Source organism: Alnus glutinosa, chromosome 9 (genome assembly GCF_958979055.1).
Source record: "Alnus glutinosa chromosome 9, dhAlnGlut1.1, whole genome shotgun sequence".
In the NCBI taxonomy this organism is placed as follows: domain Eukaryota; kingdom Viridiplantae; phylum Streptophyta; class Magnoliopsida; order Fagales; family Betulaceae; genus Alnus; species Alnus glutinosa.
In genome coordinates, this window is record NC_084894.1 from 21577867 (window position 1) to 21596410 (window position 18544).

General features: G+C 35.9%; 1 protein-coding gene across 1 annotated transcript; it reads right to left on the reverse strand.

Moving 5' to 3' along the window:
* Nucleotides 1-13400: 13400 nt before the first annotated feature.
* LOC133877216 (receptor-like protein kinase HERK 1) lies at nucleotides 13401-16816 on the reverse strand. The gene has a single exon (XM_062315469.1). The coding sequence runs from the start codon at nucleotides 16292-16294 to the stop codon at nucleotides 13781-13783; it is 2514 nt and encodes an 837-aa protein (XP_062171453.1). The 5' UTR covers nucleotides 16295-16816; the 3' UTR covers nucleotides 13401-13780.
* Between the last annotated feature and the right edge of the window lie 1728 nt (nucleotides 16817-18544).

Sequence of the window (18544 nt, forward strand, 5' to 3'; positions counted from 1 at the left end):
CACGGAGGCAGGCAATTCATATACGGCCATACGGGGGAGGCTAGCCAGTATGATTGCGCCACGTGGGGAATCGGACGCCCTAGATCTACGATCTGGGCCCACGTTAAGGAGGAGACTTTTTCTAATAGTGAGTAAGTGCACAAAAGTAATGGTGGGACTGTGTAGCTTTAGTACGGAGTATCCTTATATGGCAAGTAATTTGGGCAAAGTTAATATATTGTTTTAAGTTGTTAAGCAAAGAGAAAAGCTAGAAACTAACATTTTTATTTAATAATTATTTTATAATGTTAACGACAGTTTTAATTAATTTTTAATTTTTTTATTAAAAAAATAATATTATAAATTAAATATTTATTTTATAATATTGACGTGTATGTTCCAATTAACTTTTAAATTTTAATTTTTTTTAATAATAATTGATTTAAAGGTTGGTTGGCACTACAAATTATCATTGTGAACTAATTGTAAAATAAATATATAATTTTTAACATTATTAAAGAAAATCAATAATTAATTAAAACGAACATGTCAATATTGTAAAACGGACAAAAAAATTTCTATAAATTTTAGAAAATATGTATCCCTGTAAAATATTTATAAAATAAAAATATGATATATTAATGCAAACGTTTCCTTCTTATGATAAACAATTTTTGTTGCGAAAACTTTTTTTTATCTCTGTAGTGGAGCTCACACGAGGAAAGGTGGATCTGTCGCTTTTGTAAGGAATAATGGAATAACCCTTTATGCCAAGTAATTTCGATTAAGTCATCTATACTTTATTACAATTTCTTTTTATAAATTGATTTGGTCTTTTATGTGGTACTTATTATGTGATTAATTAAATAATTAAATTTTATTGTTTAATTCTTTTACTTATTTCGGGTCATATGAATTATCACATAAATTTATATATATATATATATATTAGAATTTGCATGCTATATAAGACTTTTCAAGCTCATAAAAAGTTATTTTAGAGTATGAGTAGTTTAATTAAATAATAATAGTTATAATTATCTATTTAAGTCAGATTTTTAATTATTTATAGCAATATGGTGTATAAATTATGAAAAATGTCAAGTTTTTATTGGTCATTGTAAGAAGTCTTTTAGTTTGATTAAATCGGAAATTTCCCGAAGACCCTGGTAATTCAGATTTTCCTGCTTTAACCCTGCCGGTTTGTGGGCTGTGGCGTGAGTAGGAGTACTAGTAAATTCAAAGTTTGCGTGTGATAAAATCTGCAAAGTATTTTAGTAAATAAAAGAAGTCAAAAAAATAATAATAATAATAATAAATTGAGTTAGATCTCTTGAGTACAAGTTTGGAAAGATTTATAATATATTTTTTACTGACTTGTTTGGCAAGATTTAGAGTACAACGTACGTGATCCTTTTTTCTGTTTTTTTTTTTTATATTGGTTACGTGATCCTTTTTGTTAAACTAATTGAAGTCTTTCCGAATATGGAAGTAACATACCGTAGGCGTAGAGGTAAATAAAGATGAGGTCATGTTAAAGAAAAGCAAGCCCGGGAGCATAACAGAGCAGTGACGGTCACTATTCACAATTTTTTTTTTTTTTTTTACATTTATCAATAACAATTAATATCAAAATATTTTAACATTTTTTATTTTTTATATTATATCAATAATTTTTTATTACTATTTAAATAAAAAAAATTAACAATACACTACTTTGTTCTGTACATGTATTTGCCAAACAAGCCTTCTTATACATTCAAAACGCTTTTCGGTTTGGTTGTTCGTTTGAGATTTAAAAATTAAATGTAAAAGATAATAAAATCTCAATAAATATTCTGTTTCATGTAATTTTTCTACATTGTCCAAAGAATAGTCAAGTCAAATTTAAGAAAAGTTATATTCATGTAATGTTTCTAAGACTTCCAAAAGGTTGGTCAGATTTTGTATTATGAATTGAATCAAGCGAGTTTAAGGAAAAATAATGGAGAAAGATTAATTTATTCATTTCTGTTAAGAAAATGGGAATGAAAATTTTGAAAAAGAAAAGAAAGACATGACGGGTCCAACATTTTAAATAACGTAGAAGACTAGGGGTTCCATCTATTTCTTTCTTTCTATCTTTCTTTTCTTTTCTTTTCATTTCTTTTCTTTTAAACTTTTTAAGGTTGATATTTCAGATTACTTGAAAAACGAATTTTCCATCCTTGACAAAATTTGAAAGCTACTTTCTTTTGTTCTTCTAAGCAAGATATAATTTATTGAAACAAAAAACAAATAAAATACACACAAAAAAAGGGTGGGGGGCCTAACATACTAAAAAGGCCATTAAAAAGATCGAAAATAAGTAGAAGAATTAACTCGATTAAATAAGTTATTGGCCCACTTGCTAAGAAGATGGCCGTCGGAAACAACGATTTTTAAAACAGTCCAAAGGTTGGACTGTTTGGAGGCATATCCAGTGGCCACAAACGAACTGAAAAGTCACAACGAAGAAGATTGCAATCGAATTGACCTTATTAGAGCCACTAGAGGAGCACCAACAACAATATCCGTCAAGAGAAATGCTAGACTTATGAAGAAAAAAAATTCAAAATTTGATCCTAAAATGATATGTCACAATTTCATAAAATGGTTACACATTACGTGAAATTGTGACATCATTTAAAGACCAAATTTTAGAAAAACAATTTGAGATATGTAGCATTTCTCATCCCCTTGAGAAGGTGGTCCTTAGCATTTCTCAAAACCGATTGAGCCATATAACTAAACACCAACTCCGTCAATGAATTTAGCAGCACCCAAGCCAACGGACAAACCAATAAACCTAAGCGTTTACCGTCAATGAATTTAGCAGCACCCAAGCCAACGGACAAACCAATAAACCTAAGCATTTACCATTGCGGAATTCGACTTTAAAACGTAGCTCTCACTATGACAATTAGAATGCCATACCCACCCAAGTGGTATGAGGTGGTGGGGTTTTCACTTGGCTTTCAGATAGGGATGGCCAGTGAGTCCCCAAGGGGAAGAATTATACACAGGAGAAGTAATCCTAACGAAAAGAACAAAGGATATGGGACCCGATCTCAAAATCATGATGATATTTGTATTTTGTGCATTATTGAAGTTACAAATTAAGCAATTTTTATTGGTTTCATCGACGACGTTGGATTAAACTTGTATGGGTTTGTTTCTTTTGAGAAATACTAGTCTTTCTATAAAAAATAAATTAATTAATTAAAAAAAAAATCTAAATTTTGATCTTCAAATGATGTGTTACAATTTGATGTAAGTAATTATTTTGAAAAATGTGTCACCTTCTCATATAATTATGACACATTATTTGAAGACTAAATTTTGAAAGAAAAACATGAAAATTATGGCACTGCATTATTAGCACTCTACGCAGCTAATGATTTCTTATTATAATAAGATAACAAGATCATATACTTATTGAGGGGGAGGAGTTTTTGGCAATTGAAAATTCCTCAAATTTGTTCTTGGACTTGGAGAAAGTTGCTAAAACTTAGGTTTCGTTTGGTTTGCGGAATGAGTATTCCATTAGGAAAATGAATAGTTATTCACTAATTTCAAGGAATAAAAGAAAATGGAATGGAATGATTATTTCTAATCTTTAGTTTGGTAACAACTCATACACCTTAATTGGAATCCAATCAAAATTACCAAAAAAAACCTCACATTATATATATATTTTTTATAAAAAAAACTCAAATTATGAAAAAACAAAAACAAAACTAAAAATAAAAATTTGAAAAATGATGGGTGGCCACAACCACCCCTGGAGTGGTCTCCGGGGGTGGCCAACACCTCGAGAGTCTACCACGAGGCATTTCGGGGGTGGTCGACGCCCTATGTAGCTGGCCGACCAGCCAGGGTTAGGGTTACATTTTTTTCATTTTTTTTTTTAAAAAAATAAAATTAAAAGAAAATAAAAAATAAGAGTGTTTTTTCTGAAAATTGTAGTCCATTCCCATTGAAATAACTATTCTTCTCATTTTTTAGAGGAATTAGTATTTCTCTTCGAAAAGGAATGGTTATTCCCATTGGAATAACCATTCCATAAACCAAATTAGGCCTTACAGATAGATAAAACAATGAGTTTTTTTAAAAAATTTGAAGTTGGAGATGGTAAAAATATCCACCTCTGGTTTCAAAATTGGCACCCAATCGGGATGCTATTTGATAAGCATGGCTTCAGGGTTGTGCATTACTCTCACATTATGGGTGAAAATGCGGGCAGATAATAACCGTCCACATCAGTTATTCGCATATGTGGATGTTGTTATTAAAATTCATTATCCGCATATGCGAATGATGATGACAGTTTTAGAGTATGCGGATGCGATTAATAATCGCACCCGCATTGCCTTTATATATAATATATATTTATATATTTAATTAAATTTACCAAAACGAATTCGTTTTAAATTTGGTAAGTTTATAACATTTAGGTTATGTTAGATTTTTATACTATCATCTCAAAGTTATACCTTACTGTATTTACCTTTTTTCTTTTTTCTTTTCTTTGGGTAATCAAAATCCCGATTACTCTATGAGACAATAACCCTCTATGATTGATAATCGTGAATTTTGTAACAAGTGAAATCTTGATTTATTTAAGCTTGTATACAGTAATTCACAATGTACCTCATATGCAGATAGCAGATAATAACCGCATTTAATAACACAATAATTATGCGGATGTGAATGCCTAAAAATGATAACCGCATTATGCGGGTGCGGATATTGCTAATAAACGTGTCTGCATCCGCATTTTCACCCATATCTCATAGTAATTTGGAGGTTCGGGTGTCCACGTTTTTAAAGAACGGTTGCTGGTTTTGGGGGTCAACGAGCTTTTATCAGTTGGTGGATATCTAGAGTAGCCTTTCTCCGGTCACTCTTGGGGAGAAAGATAAACCTTATCTAGGTTGTTTCTAAATCTAGGATTTTTTGTGTTCTGATACATGGAATGCAATTAGGGAGAAGCACAATTCAGTAGATTGGTTCTCTCTGATCTGGTATCCTCTAGTTGTTCCTTGTGAGATACTACAAATATACTAAAATGCTTTCTGCCTTGCTTAATCAAGCTGAGGCTGATTGTATTTATAGAGAAGTGTTTAACAACTTACAAAACAGAATTACAATGTACAGAGAGTTGTATTTGTACTCTATGACTTAACCTAGATAGCTATGTATTTGAATATGCCATATCTCGACTGATTGTGATATACAATATCAGTTAGTAGCTTATCTAGTGTTGTTTAAATTCAAATATTGAATATGAGAGTTATCCTTTATACGCCCCCTCAAACTCGGAGGGAGTGAAACAACTCGGATCTTGTCCCTTAGTATTGAAAATCTAGAACAAGATAGTGGCTTTGTGAAGACATGCACAACTTGATCATCGGTGGAAATGAATCTGATGTTGAGAGATTTAGAAGCTACCATTTCACGAACAAAGTGAAAATCAATTGCTATGTGTTTGGTGTGCGCATGAAATACCGGATTTGAGGAGAGGTAGGTGGCGCCAATGTTATCACACCATAGCACTAGAGGTATTTAAGCTGAGATGCCAAGTTCAGTCAATAAGGATTGTAGCCATGTTAGCTCGTTTCTTGCAACTCCAAAAAATAAGATTATTGCCTAACACAATAACCTCCGATTGATCTTCTGTCATCCCTGGACCCAGCCCAATCCGCATCAAAAAATGCTTTGAGTAAAGTAGAAAAAGATTTCTGAATATGTAAACCAAAATTTACTGTCTGTTTGAGATACCTTAGCAAACGCTTAGCAGCCTGTTAGTGTGGCAACAGAGGTTTTTGCATAAACTGAGAGAGGCGGTTTACAGTGAATGCAATGTCTGGTCGTGTGAGTTGGAGATATTGAAAAGCCCCAATGGTGCTTTTGTAAAGAGTTGGATCATCAAAAATTTCACCGTCAAGAGCAAATAGGTGAACAGAGGTCGCCATTGGGGTGCTAACTAGCTTGGCATTAGTCATTTTAGTACGCTGTAAGAAATCTAGAATATACCTACGTTGAGAAAGTGTGATGCAATCTGACTATTTGGACACTTCAATACCCAAGAAAAAATTCAAATCACCAAGTTGTTTTACTGCAAACTCTGATTCCATCCGTTTGAGTAATTCGGTGATAGCTTATGGCTTTGAACTGGTGATAATTATATCATCCACATATATTAGAATATATGTGATGATCTGTCTAGACTTGTAGATAAACAAAGAAGAGTCGGACTGAGAAGCCATGAAGCCAAATTCTAGCAACTTAGAACTCAATCTAGAGAACCATGCACGTGGGGCTTACTTCAAGCCATATAGGGCCTTTCGTAGGCAACAAACATGGTTGGGAAATTGTGGATGATTAAATCATGGGGGTTGAGACATATAGACTTCTTCAGTTAAAAAACCATGTAAAAAAGTATTTTGAATGTCTATTTGTTTGATAGACCATGCGGATGAGAGAGCAATGGAAATAACCAAACGTACCGTGGTTGGTTTAATAACCGGGCTATAGGACTCTGAGTAATCAATACCGGCTTTTTGCCTTGCTTAATCAAGCTGAGGCTGATTGTATTTATAGAGAAGTGTTTAACAACTTACAAAACAGAATTACAATGTACAGAGAGTTGTATTTGTACTCTATGACTTAACCTAGATAGCTATGTATTTGAATATGCCATATTTCGACTAATTGTGATATACAATATCAGTTAGTAGTTTATCTAGTGTTGTTTAAATTCAAATATTGAATATGAGAGTTATCCTTTATATTCCTAAACATGCATTTATAGCCCTGGCTTGCTATGAAAAATGCTCCAACTACTGAGAACCAGCTGCTGCATTGGGGTTTTACAAGAGATGTGAAGTGTGCTTTTTGTAGAAGTGTGATTGAAGATAGAGATCACCTGTTTTTCAGTGTGGTGTTGGTAAGAGAATTTGGACTTTGGTCATGCAGAATTGTGGTGTTTTGAATCCTCCTATAAGATGGGAAGACATTATATCTATGGGGTTGGATCATTGGAAGAAGAAAACTTTACAAGCTAATATTTGTAGACTTGAACAAAAGGCAAGTTTCAATTTAGAAATGCTGAGCTTTTTTTTTCTTTTTTTTTTATAAAGGGAGATCTTTCTTACTCCTGATCTGAAAAGAAAAGGTGAGTAAGTGATCCAATAAACGAAAAAATGGTGGGCTTTCTAACAACAATCCAAAAAATATATATAACAGTGCGAAAATATAAACAAATGTTAGAAAATTGGTCAAGCAAGTGACCTGATCCTCTCAATGGGGCGCACAAGGCGGTTACAGAATCAAAATGGTTACAAATTAAGGCGAACCTATCTAAATCCCCACTTGGAAACAACAACAACCACTGACAAGAAGCTGAAGCCGAAGCCGAAGATGCACTGTTACAATCCGATACAGGGACTAAAAATAAGAGAGGTACCAACACAAATCCAGTTACAAAATTCTCCACTCAAAGATCCAAACACCAAAATGCAGGGGAGACAGTGACCCACCAAACACAAAAGCAACAAATAACAAATAATGCTGCAAAACATAAGCAAAAGAAAAATACATAGAAAATAAAAATAACAGAAAAAAATGCCCACTGAGTAGCAATTTTAACAGAGGACAGGACGGAGGAAGACTAGCGATGAAGCTTCTGGCAGGAGTTTGGAGGACACACGTTGGCGAGTGGTGGATGGAACAGAACGATGGTGGCAGCAGCAGAAAGCTGGGAGGCTAAATAGCACGATGGTGTGGCGCGTCGATCCTTTGGAGGAGCAGAGGACGACAAATCTGGCTTGAAAAGGATCGGATCTGAGATTCACCAAAGAACCATGAACGACACGCCGTCTGGGGGTGGAACACAACCTGAGGACGACGACGAGGCGGAATGAAGCTGTATGGTGAAGGAGGAACGGCGGTTCTACTACTTCGTGACAAAAAAGACAGTAAAAACGAAAGACCAAAGACAAAGGAGGAAGGAGGTGTGGCCACACTATGTGGAGGGGAAGAGGGGAGCTCCCTCCTCCCTCGGAAAAAAACCGCACATAGGCAGAGGAGAACCCTCACTAAAGAGGTGGGAAAATTGCAAGGGAAGAGGGTTTCTAGTGAGAGGTTAGAGCCCCTCTCTCTCTAGCCTTAAAGAAATGCTAAGCTTTGTTGCTTTTGGGTTATTGATAATGAGATTTTGATTTAGCTTGTTTTATTGAGAAATGATACCAAGGGGACATTTGACCGTCCCTTCTCCCCATCTTTTCATTAAAATAAATAAATTTTAATCAAAAAAAAAATGTTAAAGGAGTGTACTTTTTTACTAAAATTCATCTTTTTACAAAACGTTAAATTTTTCTTTACAGTAATAGTTTTTTGACTACTTCGTCGTGCTCATAATTCGTTGTCTTGTAGTTGCCTGCTATTGAACTCCATAATCTTGGGTGGTTTTTGAAACAGAAATCGAGGGAGCTACATGTGGGGAAACAAGACAATTATCTCTGTTCTTTATGTCACGGGATTTATAGCTAAGTCATGTCAAAAAATATGCACTTGGGAGTGCACATAGCATTTCCCATTTAATAAATGATTTCTCACGTGAGATAGTAGGATGTTAGATGTCTAAAATGGATTAGGATCTTCTGCAATGTGAGGAATTTAGGTCGTTTATTCAAAATGAACTGTCTAAAATTGTTATGACTTATGTCTAGCTCAGTAAGTCGTTAATTGCGCCATATTCGTTGATAATCTGTACGTGGATATTAAACCATATATTTCGATCGATGTGGAAAGTTTGCCAATCAACTGAAGAAATGTCCTTTCTAAAACGTTATTGTGACCTTTCTAATCTATAAATTTCATTTCCTCTTCAATTCTCTGCTGTACGGGTATCTCTTACTCTACGACCTCCAATGAAAATTCCCTTCTTTTCGTGGCTCTTTTTGGTGCCCATGTGCACACTTATCCTCAACTTTTGTGTCTTTGCGGTGTCCGGCCAATGTTTGGGCAATCAGCAGTTCTTGTTGCTTGAATTGAAGAACAACCTGATATTCAATTCTACCATCTCCACTAAACTTGCTAAGTGGAACAAAAGTATCGATTGCTGTTCTTGGGAAGGCGTAACCTGCAAGGAGGGACGTGTCGTTGGACTTAACCTGACCAGTGAATCCATCTCAGGTGGACTTGGAAATTCCAGCAGTTCTTCAATCTTCAGCATTTCTAGAGCCTAAATTTGGCTTCTAACGACTTCAACTATTCTCATATTCCATCAGAATTTGACAAGCTAACGAATTTGAGTTATTTGAATCAGGACAGATTCCTATTGCGATTTCACGCCTGACCAGGTTGGTTACTCTTCATTTATCAAATGATTACATCAATCAGCATGTTGCTATTTCACTCATATACACTGCCGGAACAGTAATCCAAAAATCAATACACACATCACCGACCGGAACAACCGTCCATAAATAGGAACTCCAAAATTACAATGATTTCTCTAAACCAACATCACTACTCGGCCATTAGTGCACACACACACTGCCGACTGGAACAGAGAACACAAAACAGGGAAATAAACATCCAAAATTACCCCATCATTAATCAATAAAAATCCCATAACCAATCAATAGAAAACCCCCCAAAAATCATCAAACCCTAATTCATCAATAATCAACTCAATCTCCAAAATAAGTCATCATAGGTTATAAGAAATTACCCCAAGGATTTTCATAGCAAATCCACCGAAATTCGCCACTGATTCCGCCGGAAAACCGTTCCTAGAGGGTCGGGTTTCACGGGTACGGGTCTCTCGGGTTTTCTGGGCTTACGGGTCGCGGGTCCAAGCTCCTGGGTTTCGTCGGAGTTCCTCAATCGCCGGATTTCGGTTTCTGGTCGCCGGAAATCGCCACTGACGATAGGGTCACACAGGTTCTCTCAAGTTCGGGTCATGGTCACGCAGTGGTGGACCTAGGTTTATAAAAATGGAGGGGCCAAATTGAAAAGAAAAAAAATAGAGGGAACAAAACTAAAAAAATTAAAAAAAAATTAAGGGGTAAAATTTTAAAATATTTTTTTTTTTTGGGAATTTTTTTTTTTTTTAGGGGAAAATTTTGGGGCTTGGGGGGGCCCTGGCCCCCCCTAGCCTCCAGGTAGGACCGCCCTTGTGGTCACGGGCCTTGCAAGGCGATCCACCGAGAATCGCGTCGCCGGCGTCACCCACCGGAAGATCGGCCTCCCCCGGGTCACAAGCTCGCCGGTTCTCTCCCTCTCCGGCTACCTCTCTCCAGATCTCAGCTCTCGGATCCATGGTGGATTGGGTTTCTCCTTCCTCCGATCTCTGTCTCTCCTCTCTCGACATCTCTCTTTCTCTCTCTCTCTCTCAATTTCTGCTTCTCTTTCTCTCTCAATCTCCGGCTCCCACTCTCTCTGTCTCACTGTGTTCGCGTGAGAAGAAAGAAAGAAGAAGAAAGAAGGAAGAACTAAAAAGAAGCAGGAAGAAAACGAAGAAAAGAGAGAGAAAAGGAGAAAACTTGTTAGAAATTTATTTTTGGGTTAAATACCTTTTTAGTCCCTGAGTTTTGACAACTTTATTTTTTAGTCTCTGAGTTTCAATTCGCATCACAGATGATACATCAATTTTGGGAAATGACCAAATTAGTACCTCGGTTAACTTTTCCGTCCAAAAATTAACGGTCTGCCACGTGTCAACCTCAGAAGTTGACACGTGGCGCTACATAAAAAAATAAAAAATAAAAAATCTTTAAAAATTAATTAAAAAATTTAAAAAAAATTGAAAAAACTAAAAAAAAAAAAAAGGGGTGGCTGAGCCACCCCCTTGGCCACCATGGGGGTGGCATGGGGGTGGTTCAGCCACCCCCTGGACAGAAAAAAAAAAAAAAAAAAAAAAAAAAAAAAAAAAAAAAAAAAAAAAAAAAAAAAAAAAAAAAAATTGGGTTTAGCCACCCCCTTTTTTTTTTTTAGTTTTTTCAATTTTTTTTAAATTTTTTAATTAATTTTTAAAGATTTTTTGTTTTTTATTTTTTATTTTTTTATATAGTGCCACGTGTCAACTTCTGAGTTTGACACGTGGCGGACCGTTAATTTTTGGACGGAGAAGTTAACCGGGGTACTAATTTGGTCATTTCCCAAAATTGATGTATCATTTGTGATGCGAATTGAAACTCAGGGACTAAAAAATAAAGTTGTCAAAACTCAGGGACCTTAAAGGTATTTAACCCTTTATTTTTTTATTACAACTTCCTTATTAGGTTAACTTAACTTACTTAATAAGTTTTGTATTATTATTATTATAATATTATGTCTAATAAAATCTGGGGCATTACAAGAACCATCTCTAAGGAAGTGGGAAAGTTGCAGGGAAAGAGGGTTTGTAACGGCCCAGAAAAAGCGCTAACCACATCTGCGTTACCACCCCAAAAGGACTAGTCAATTTGAAACTTTCCCTAGAATCACTTATAAAGCCCAGTTTCACCTAGTAACTAGGCAATGTGGAACTTAGCACCTATGAGTATCTTTATAAACTACTCACTCTGTAAACTATTCATCTCTTCCCAATATGGGACCGGGGTGTTACAGGGTTTATAGGGAAAGGTTAGAGCCCCTTTCTCTCTAGCCTTAGAGAAATGCTGAGCTTTGTTGCTTTTGGGTTATTGATAATGAGATTTTGGTTTAGCTTGTTTTATTGAGAAATAATACAAAGGGGACATTTGGCCGTCTCCTCTCCCCATCTTTTCATTAAAAAAAATAAATTTTAATCAAAAAGAAAAAAAAAATTATAAAAAGAATGTACTCTTTTACTAAAATTCATTTTTTTAGTGAAAAGAGAGAGAAAGAGAATGGTCAAGTGTCCCCTCTCTATTAATGTTTTTCTGCTACTAGTTAGCAGTTAGGTTGGGTTTATGGAGTTTTGTCCTTGGGTATAGATAAAGTTTGCTTGTAATGTGTTTGTTTTTTATCTATAAAAGTTACTCAATTATATATATAAAAAGAAAGAAGATAACAAGGCCATTGTCATCTTCTTTATTAGCATTATTAGCGTTTTGAGGATTTCTAGTTGAACTCTATAAGATTTGCTCAAACTATTTAATTCAAGATATTTTCAGAATGGATGTTTTACAAGAAAAAACAAGTTGTAGGGATTTTTTTTTAACGGAACTTCCATTCCACTGCACTGAACCTTCAACCAAGCTGGTCTGACTGAAGCAAGGGACCAATCACCTAGCCGGGCACTGTTTCTTGCTTTATTTACTTATTTATTTATTTATTTTATGAAAAAGTAAGGTCACGTTAGTATGAACATGTCTGGGTATCGGGTAAGTCGGTGTCAAAAATAAGATTTTTGAGTTTCTACGCGAAATAATCGAGTAATTCGGGTATTACCAGACTATTTTCCGTTAAACATAAATTTCAAAATTATCGAGTAATTTGAGTAATTCGGTAATTAGCCAAATAACAGTTTATTAGTGGGCTGGCCGTTCAAATAAGCTAACGCCTAAGTTGTTCATCCCACTTTTAATCACCTTTTCCATCTACCCGTAACCCATCATGAAAGAAAAGGAATGAACTCCATTCCTCTCCTCTTTATTTTCTTTCTTGCACATCTTCTCCTTTTTCATCTAACTCCTTTCCTTCTAGCTCCTCAGACGCATGACAGGCAGGGCAAAAGAAGCATGGGTCAGTAACCGACTACAAAATTCCTTCACCGATTACCGACCCAACGTCGGGAAAAATAAATTTTTTCAATTTTGATGTAAAGCGGTAGAAGGCGATTCGGTGGGCGGGAATCGAATAATTTGCCCACTCAAGTATGAATATGAAGGCACCTAAATGCCTCACTTTCCGTTGATTTCAAAAATAATTTTAATTTACTAATATTTTTCGTCCACACCAAACATTAAAAAATATTTTTTCGAAAAAAAAAATTACATCGAAACAAATAAAGCCTAATATTTTCCCTGATTATTGGTAATATTTTAACTGAGTGAGAAAAGTTTAAAAGAAAAAACGGCTATGGAACAATAACACTAGCAGAAGTAATAGTGAATGTAATCTTCATCTCATTATCATCCAAGACCAAGACACGACCAATTGTTTACAAATATAAGAAAAAAAAAAAAAAAAAAAAAAAAAAAAAAAAAAAAAAAAAAAAAAAAAAAAAAAAAAAAGCATAAAGAGGAAATGTAGTAAGTGAGATTTAAAATAAGCTACAAAGCAGTAAGGATAACATTAGAATCACTATTCACTCACAACAGAAACACTAGCAGAAGTAATAGTAAATGTAGTCATCACCATGTTGTTCACATGGAAATTCTGAATCTAAAAGACACAGAAACTGCATAAATGGATAACATGGCAACTTTAAGATGGAACATCCTTTATAAACTGCTAAAACACACTTGAACCACCAGCATTTCTGTACAAAATAGAACGCACAGTTGCAGAACTCCACAAAGGACATGACCACAAAGATTTTAAGCACTATGGAATGGAGCAGAGTTCCTCTTTGGATTTTCCAGCTACCAATCAAACAACAAGACATATTCTACAAGGAGATGCTCACATAATTTTACCTGAAAATCAAACATATTTCAGCAATTCTAGGTCTCATTTTATGAATAACAGAATCTAGACAGTGTTTCTACTGCAACATGGTGAACAGTGGTCGCTCAGAGGAAAAAAGCACAGAAGCTTTTATCAGAAAGTAGCTGAAACCATAGAGAGTACAATCTCCAGTCAGTCACCTGCCCTCAGATTTCACCAGCTGTGAGAACACCCTACTCATGGAAACACCTGAAAGATCATTCACGCTTGACGCTTCAAACGGCATGGTAGTAACACTAGTATTGCTGTCACCAAAATTGTTCACTTGAGGAGAGAGTTCACCAATCATAATTGTACTGTTTTCTTCAGGATCACCAGCAATAACTGCCTCTTCAATTTGAAGAGCATATTCAAGATTCCATAGGATATCTCCCATGGAGGGCCTGTCAACACCATAGTCAGCCAAGCATTTCTCAGCAGTCTCTCCGAACTTCCTAAGAGAATCTGGTTTAATTTTTCCCACAAGAGTAGAATCTATTATTTGATCCAACTGCCCTCTCTTCTGCCATTTCATGGCCCATTCAGCCAAGTTCACCATTTCCCTTGGAAGGGAAGGATCTATAACAGGTCTCGCACAAAGAACTTCAAACAAAACCACACCAAATGAATATACATCTGACTTTTCCGTCAGTTGTTGCCTTCTGAAATATTCAGGATCAAGATATCCAAAACTTCCTTTTACAGCTGTGCTCACATGGGTCTGATCAATTTCAGGCCCTGTCTTCGAGAGCCCAAAATCAGCAACTTTGGCCATGAGATTTTCATCAAGTAAGATATTAGCAGACTTTACGTCGCGATGGATAACTGCTTTTGCGTATCCTGTGTGAAGGTAATGGAGTCCTCTAGCAGATCCAATACATATTTCAAGCCTCTGCTTCCAACTCAAGCTGGGAAGAGCTGAGCCATAAAGATGACTCTTGAGGGTCCCATTTTCCATATATTCATAAACCAAGATCATCTCATTCTTTTCGTCACAGTACCCAATCAATGAAACAAGATGGCGATGGCGGAACTGGGATAGCATCTCGATCTCAGTTTGAAACTCTGCAAGTCCCTGTTGGGACCGAGGATTTCCCCTCTTAACTGCCACTTTCGTACCATCACTTAAAACTCCCTTGTACACTTTCCCGAAACCCCCAATCCCAATAACCCAACTCTCATCAAAATTGTTTGTAGCCTCTTGAACTGCTGCAAAAGGAATGCGATAGCCATAGTTAAAAATGGCACTAACAGTTGTTCCATTAGAGAATTTACTTCCCATGGATTGCGAAATTCCTCCATTGGTAGATAATGGAATCCATGTCTTGGAATGTCGTTGAAGTGCCAGTCTTCTTCTTTTTCTGCACAAGAAACAGATAATTCCAGCCAACATCACTGCAACAAAGGCCCCAATGCTTACACCCACTATCACACTGACATTTTTCTTTGAACTAGAACCTGGGGAAATATTCAGAGTGTCTGCTGAACTCAGACTGCCCAGAGAATTGTTCATTTTCATGATCTCCAGCCCATTTAGTATAGCGTTGGGGTAAGCATTAGTCAAAGTAGACGGGCCAACACTTACATGAAGCTTATTGCTACCAGTTGACGGCGTAACAAAATCCATATAACATGCAGCACCCAAGGTGTTAAACGAATAAGAACTCAGATCAAGATCCTTATAAACAATCCAGGAGTCAATGTAAACATCAAAGTAGAGCATATTAAGACTTTTACTCACTATATCACAAAAGTGAAACCGAACAAGGTATTGAAATCCTGGATCCACTTTGAACTCCCAGGTCACATTAAAATTACTACTAGGATCACCCGATGAGTTCATCCCTGTGGCAGTACCATAGACAGTTTTTGGAGCTGAATCTTCTGTTGCCCCATCCTGAACGTATTTCACAGCTGCAATATTTTCGTATGGCACTACAAAGTTGGAATCTACTAGAAAAGTTTGATCGGGGATCCAAGTTCGCCAAAGTGTATCATTATCAGCTGTGATTGTTGGCCCACCCATGTTCACCCTCCAAACCGTCTCAAGTGCCAGAGGCAACAAGTCTGGCAACGTTGCTGATGGACCAACACTGTTAGCATCATCCTTAATGAGCCCATCGGGGATTGAAACCACTTCTATGGCATTCAAGAACGCGGTCGAATTGCTGGAAGGGGTGAAGATGATTACAAGGTTGTTTGATGTCACATTTAAAGAGAATTCCTTAACAACAGGAGTGTTTTTCACACCGAAATCGCTCAGAAGGACATGGTTCTGAGTCGAAACAGCAAACTTTGCCTCACTCATGTTGTAACTATCATATACAAATGGATAAAAATAGAGGCGGATCCAGTGTCTCCCACTCTCGCGGATCGAAAAGGTGTATTTTGAGGATCCAGTAAAGACTCTTGCTGTCTGATACAGCAGTGAATCTTCGGAGGAATTGATTGATTTCAAAGTGGTTTTGGCAAGAACATCTTGAGGGGTTGAAAGCAAATATGAAGCCAAGTTATCGGCAACGAATACACGGTTTCCAACTGAAGTATTGGTGGATGATCCACAGTCTATAAGGTAATTGTCTGCAGGATTAAATCCTGCAGAGAAGCATGCGAAGCACAAAATTGATAAAACCCAGATTAACAATTCAGGTTTTCTATGGCCCGTCATCATAAAGACTGGAGATCTATTGAGGAACAAAGAGATGGATTTTCTTCTAAGCCAGGTTGGAAATGAAATTCGGGTTTCCTATGCGGGAAGAGCAATACAAGAACTCACAAACACTACAGAAATCAAAACCCCACGAAATAAACTGAATAAGGAAGAGAAAAGTTGGCACCTTTTGGATCATGCGAGCCCCAAGAGAGACAAACCTGAGTACCCTTTAGGGTTCTGAACGGGTTTCAATTGCAAATAAGAGGAACAGAGTCAACAGACAAATACAGTTCACATATCTTGCAAAATCACCAGCTGGTTTGAACTAGATGACAGCTTCTGATGTTGACAAGTTCTTAGATTCTTTTATGCATTAAATTAAAGGAAACAAGTATCAAACAAAACAATCTAATGATCAAAACAGAGTCAGAGATGTGTTGGAACAAGATTGAATATGAGGAAACCAGCTAGTACAAGGGCTGACCTGGTTTTGCCTGTAAAACCATGATGAGTGAATCTCACCCCTTTTGGTCAGAAACTAATAAGAAAGGGAAATTTTTTAAAGGAAAAACAAAAAAGGTAGAGAGGTAACTTATAGCAGAGAATTTAATGGAGAGGGTTTATTGGTTAATGGTTATTCAATGGCGGTGGGGGAACAGAGGGTAACAGTTAACTCTTTACTCACTGATGCTAGTTGGGTTTTGTGAGATATTCAAAGGTAAGAGCACTAGCAGCAGATTTTTAACTATTTTCTCTATGTTTAGGGAACAAAACTACTTTTTGCTTCCCTATAAAAAAATACCCCACAATAGATTTCCTTACCTTTCCCTATATCAATTAAATATTATTTTTTTACTCTTATTTTATTCTTTTTCTCTCTTTCCTACTTTTTCTCTCTTCCCTATATCAATTAATTATACTTCTTTTATATTAAAATAATACATAGGGAATGAATAGTAGACATGTATACATTGGGAATCACTATTCATTCCCAACCCCCTTATCTAAATATAGGGCATCTGCTGTGGGAGGTTTTTTGATGTTTTTCATGAAATTTTCCTTAAATATAGGGAAGGGAACCAATATAGGATAACTGCTACTAGTGCTCTAAGGCCTTCCCCAGTGGAATACGTTGAATAAAATAATGCCGGTGGTGACGTTGAGTAAATACGATTGGAAAAATTGCATAATTCATTCGTATGGTTGGCTAAATTATGAATTGTTCTTTCTGATATTAAAGTTAATTCAGAAATCTATATGGTTGGCTTAATTTACAAATCTCTCTTAAAAGCAAATTCCGTTAAAATTTTGACAGATTCTGTAAAGCGTTACGTCAACGCTAATAATATAGCAACACGTATCGATCATAATAAAAAAATCTTAAAAAAAACTTTTTAAAAAAAATTGAAAATAAAAAATGGGTGACTGTCCAACCAGCAGCTACCCCTAGATGGTTAGGGCAGCCACCTTTTATATATATATAATTTTTAAGTTTATTTATTTATATTTTTTATTATGGTCGACACGTGTCGCCATCTTATTTGTGTTAACGTGCCGTGCCGCTTAATAAAACTTGTCAAAAATTTTAACGAAATTTAACTCTAGGGAATGATTTGTAAATTAAGTCAATCGCAGGGATTTCTGAATAAATTTAGATATCAAAATAAGCGATTTATAATTTAAGTCAACCACTAAGGTTACAAGTATGATAAATAAGAATAACTTACTCTTTAATTTTATTTTTATTCCTAGTGAGAATTAATTCATTGTAAAAAGAAGGGGAGTGTTGCAGAGTTATGCATTGTTTTCCTTATGCATTGCCACCGAAGGCCATGAGCTAAGCTTACACGCATACAAGCTATCCGTCTGGTCCTGCCTTGTTATTTTCTTTAGTCCCCCCGTATGGAGCAATGGCCAATGGGAAATGATTGTTGGGGTACACTCATCCGTCCTCTATAATAAAAATTCATTTTTTTAAAGAAAATGGGGGTGACAGGGACCTGTCTAGCAGGCCTCATAGCCAATAGATAGAGTATTTGGTATCAGCAACTACTAAGGTCAATAGTACAATTTTTCCAATACAATAAGAGCGGTTTAAGTGTGTCAATTTCATTAGATGCTCTTTTATATTCTCTCTGTTTTGCTAGAATTAAAATGATCATATAAGACATTCAAATTCACTAAAATAATTATACGATAGTTGAGAGTGATTGTATGTTGAATTCGGGTCGTGTCTGTCGATCATAGCCGAACTATTAGGAGATTTGG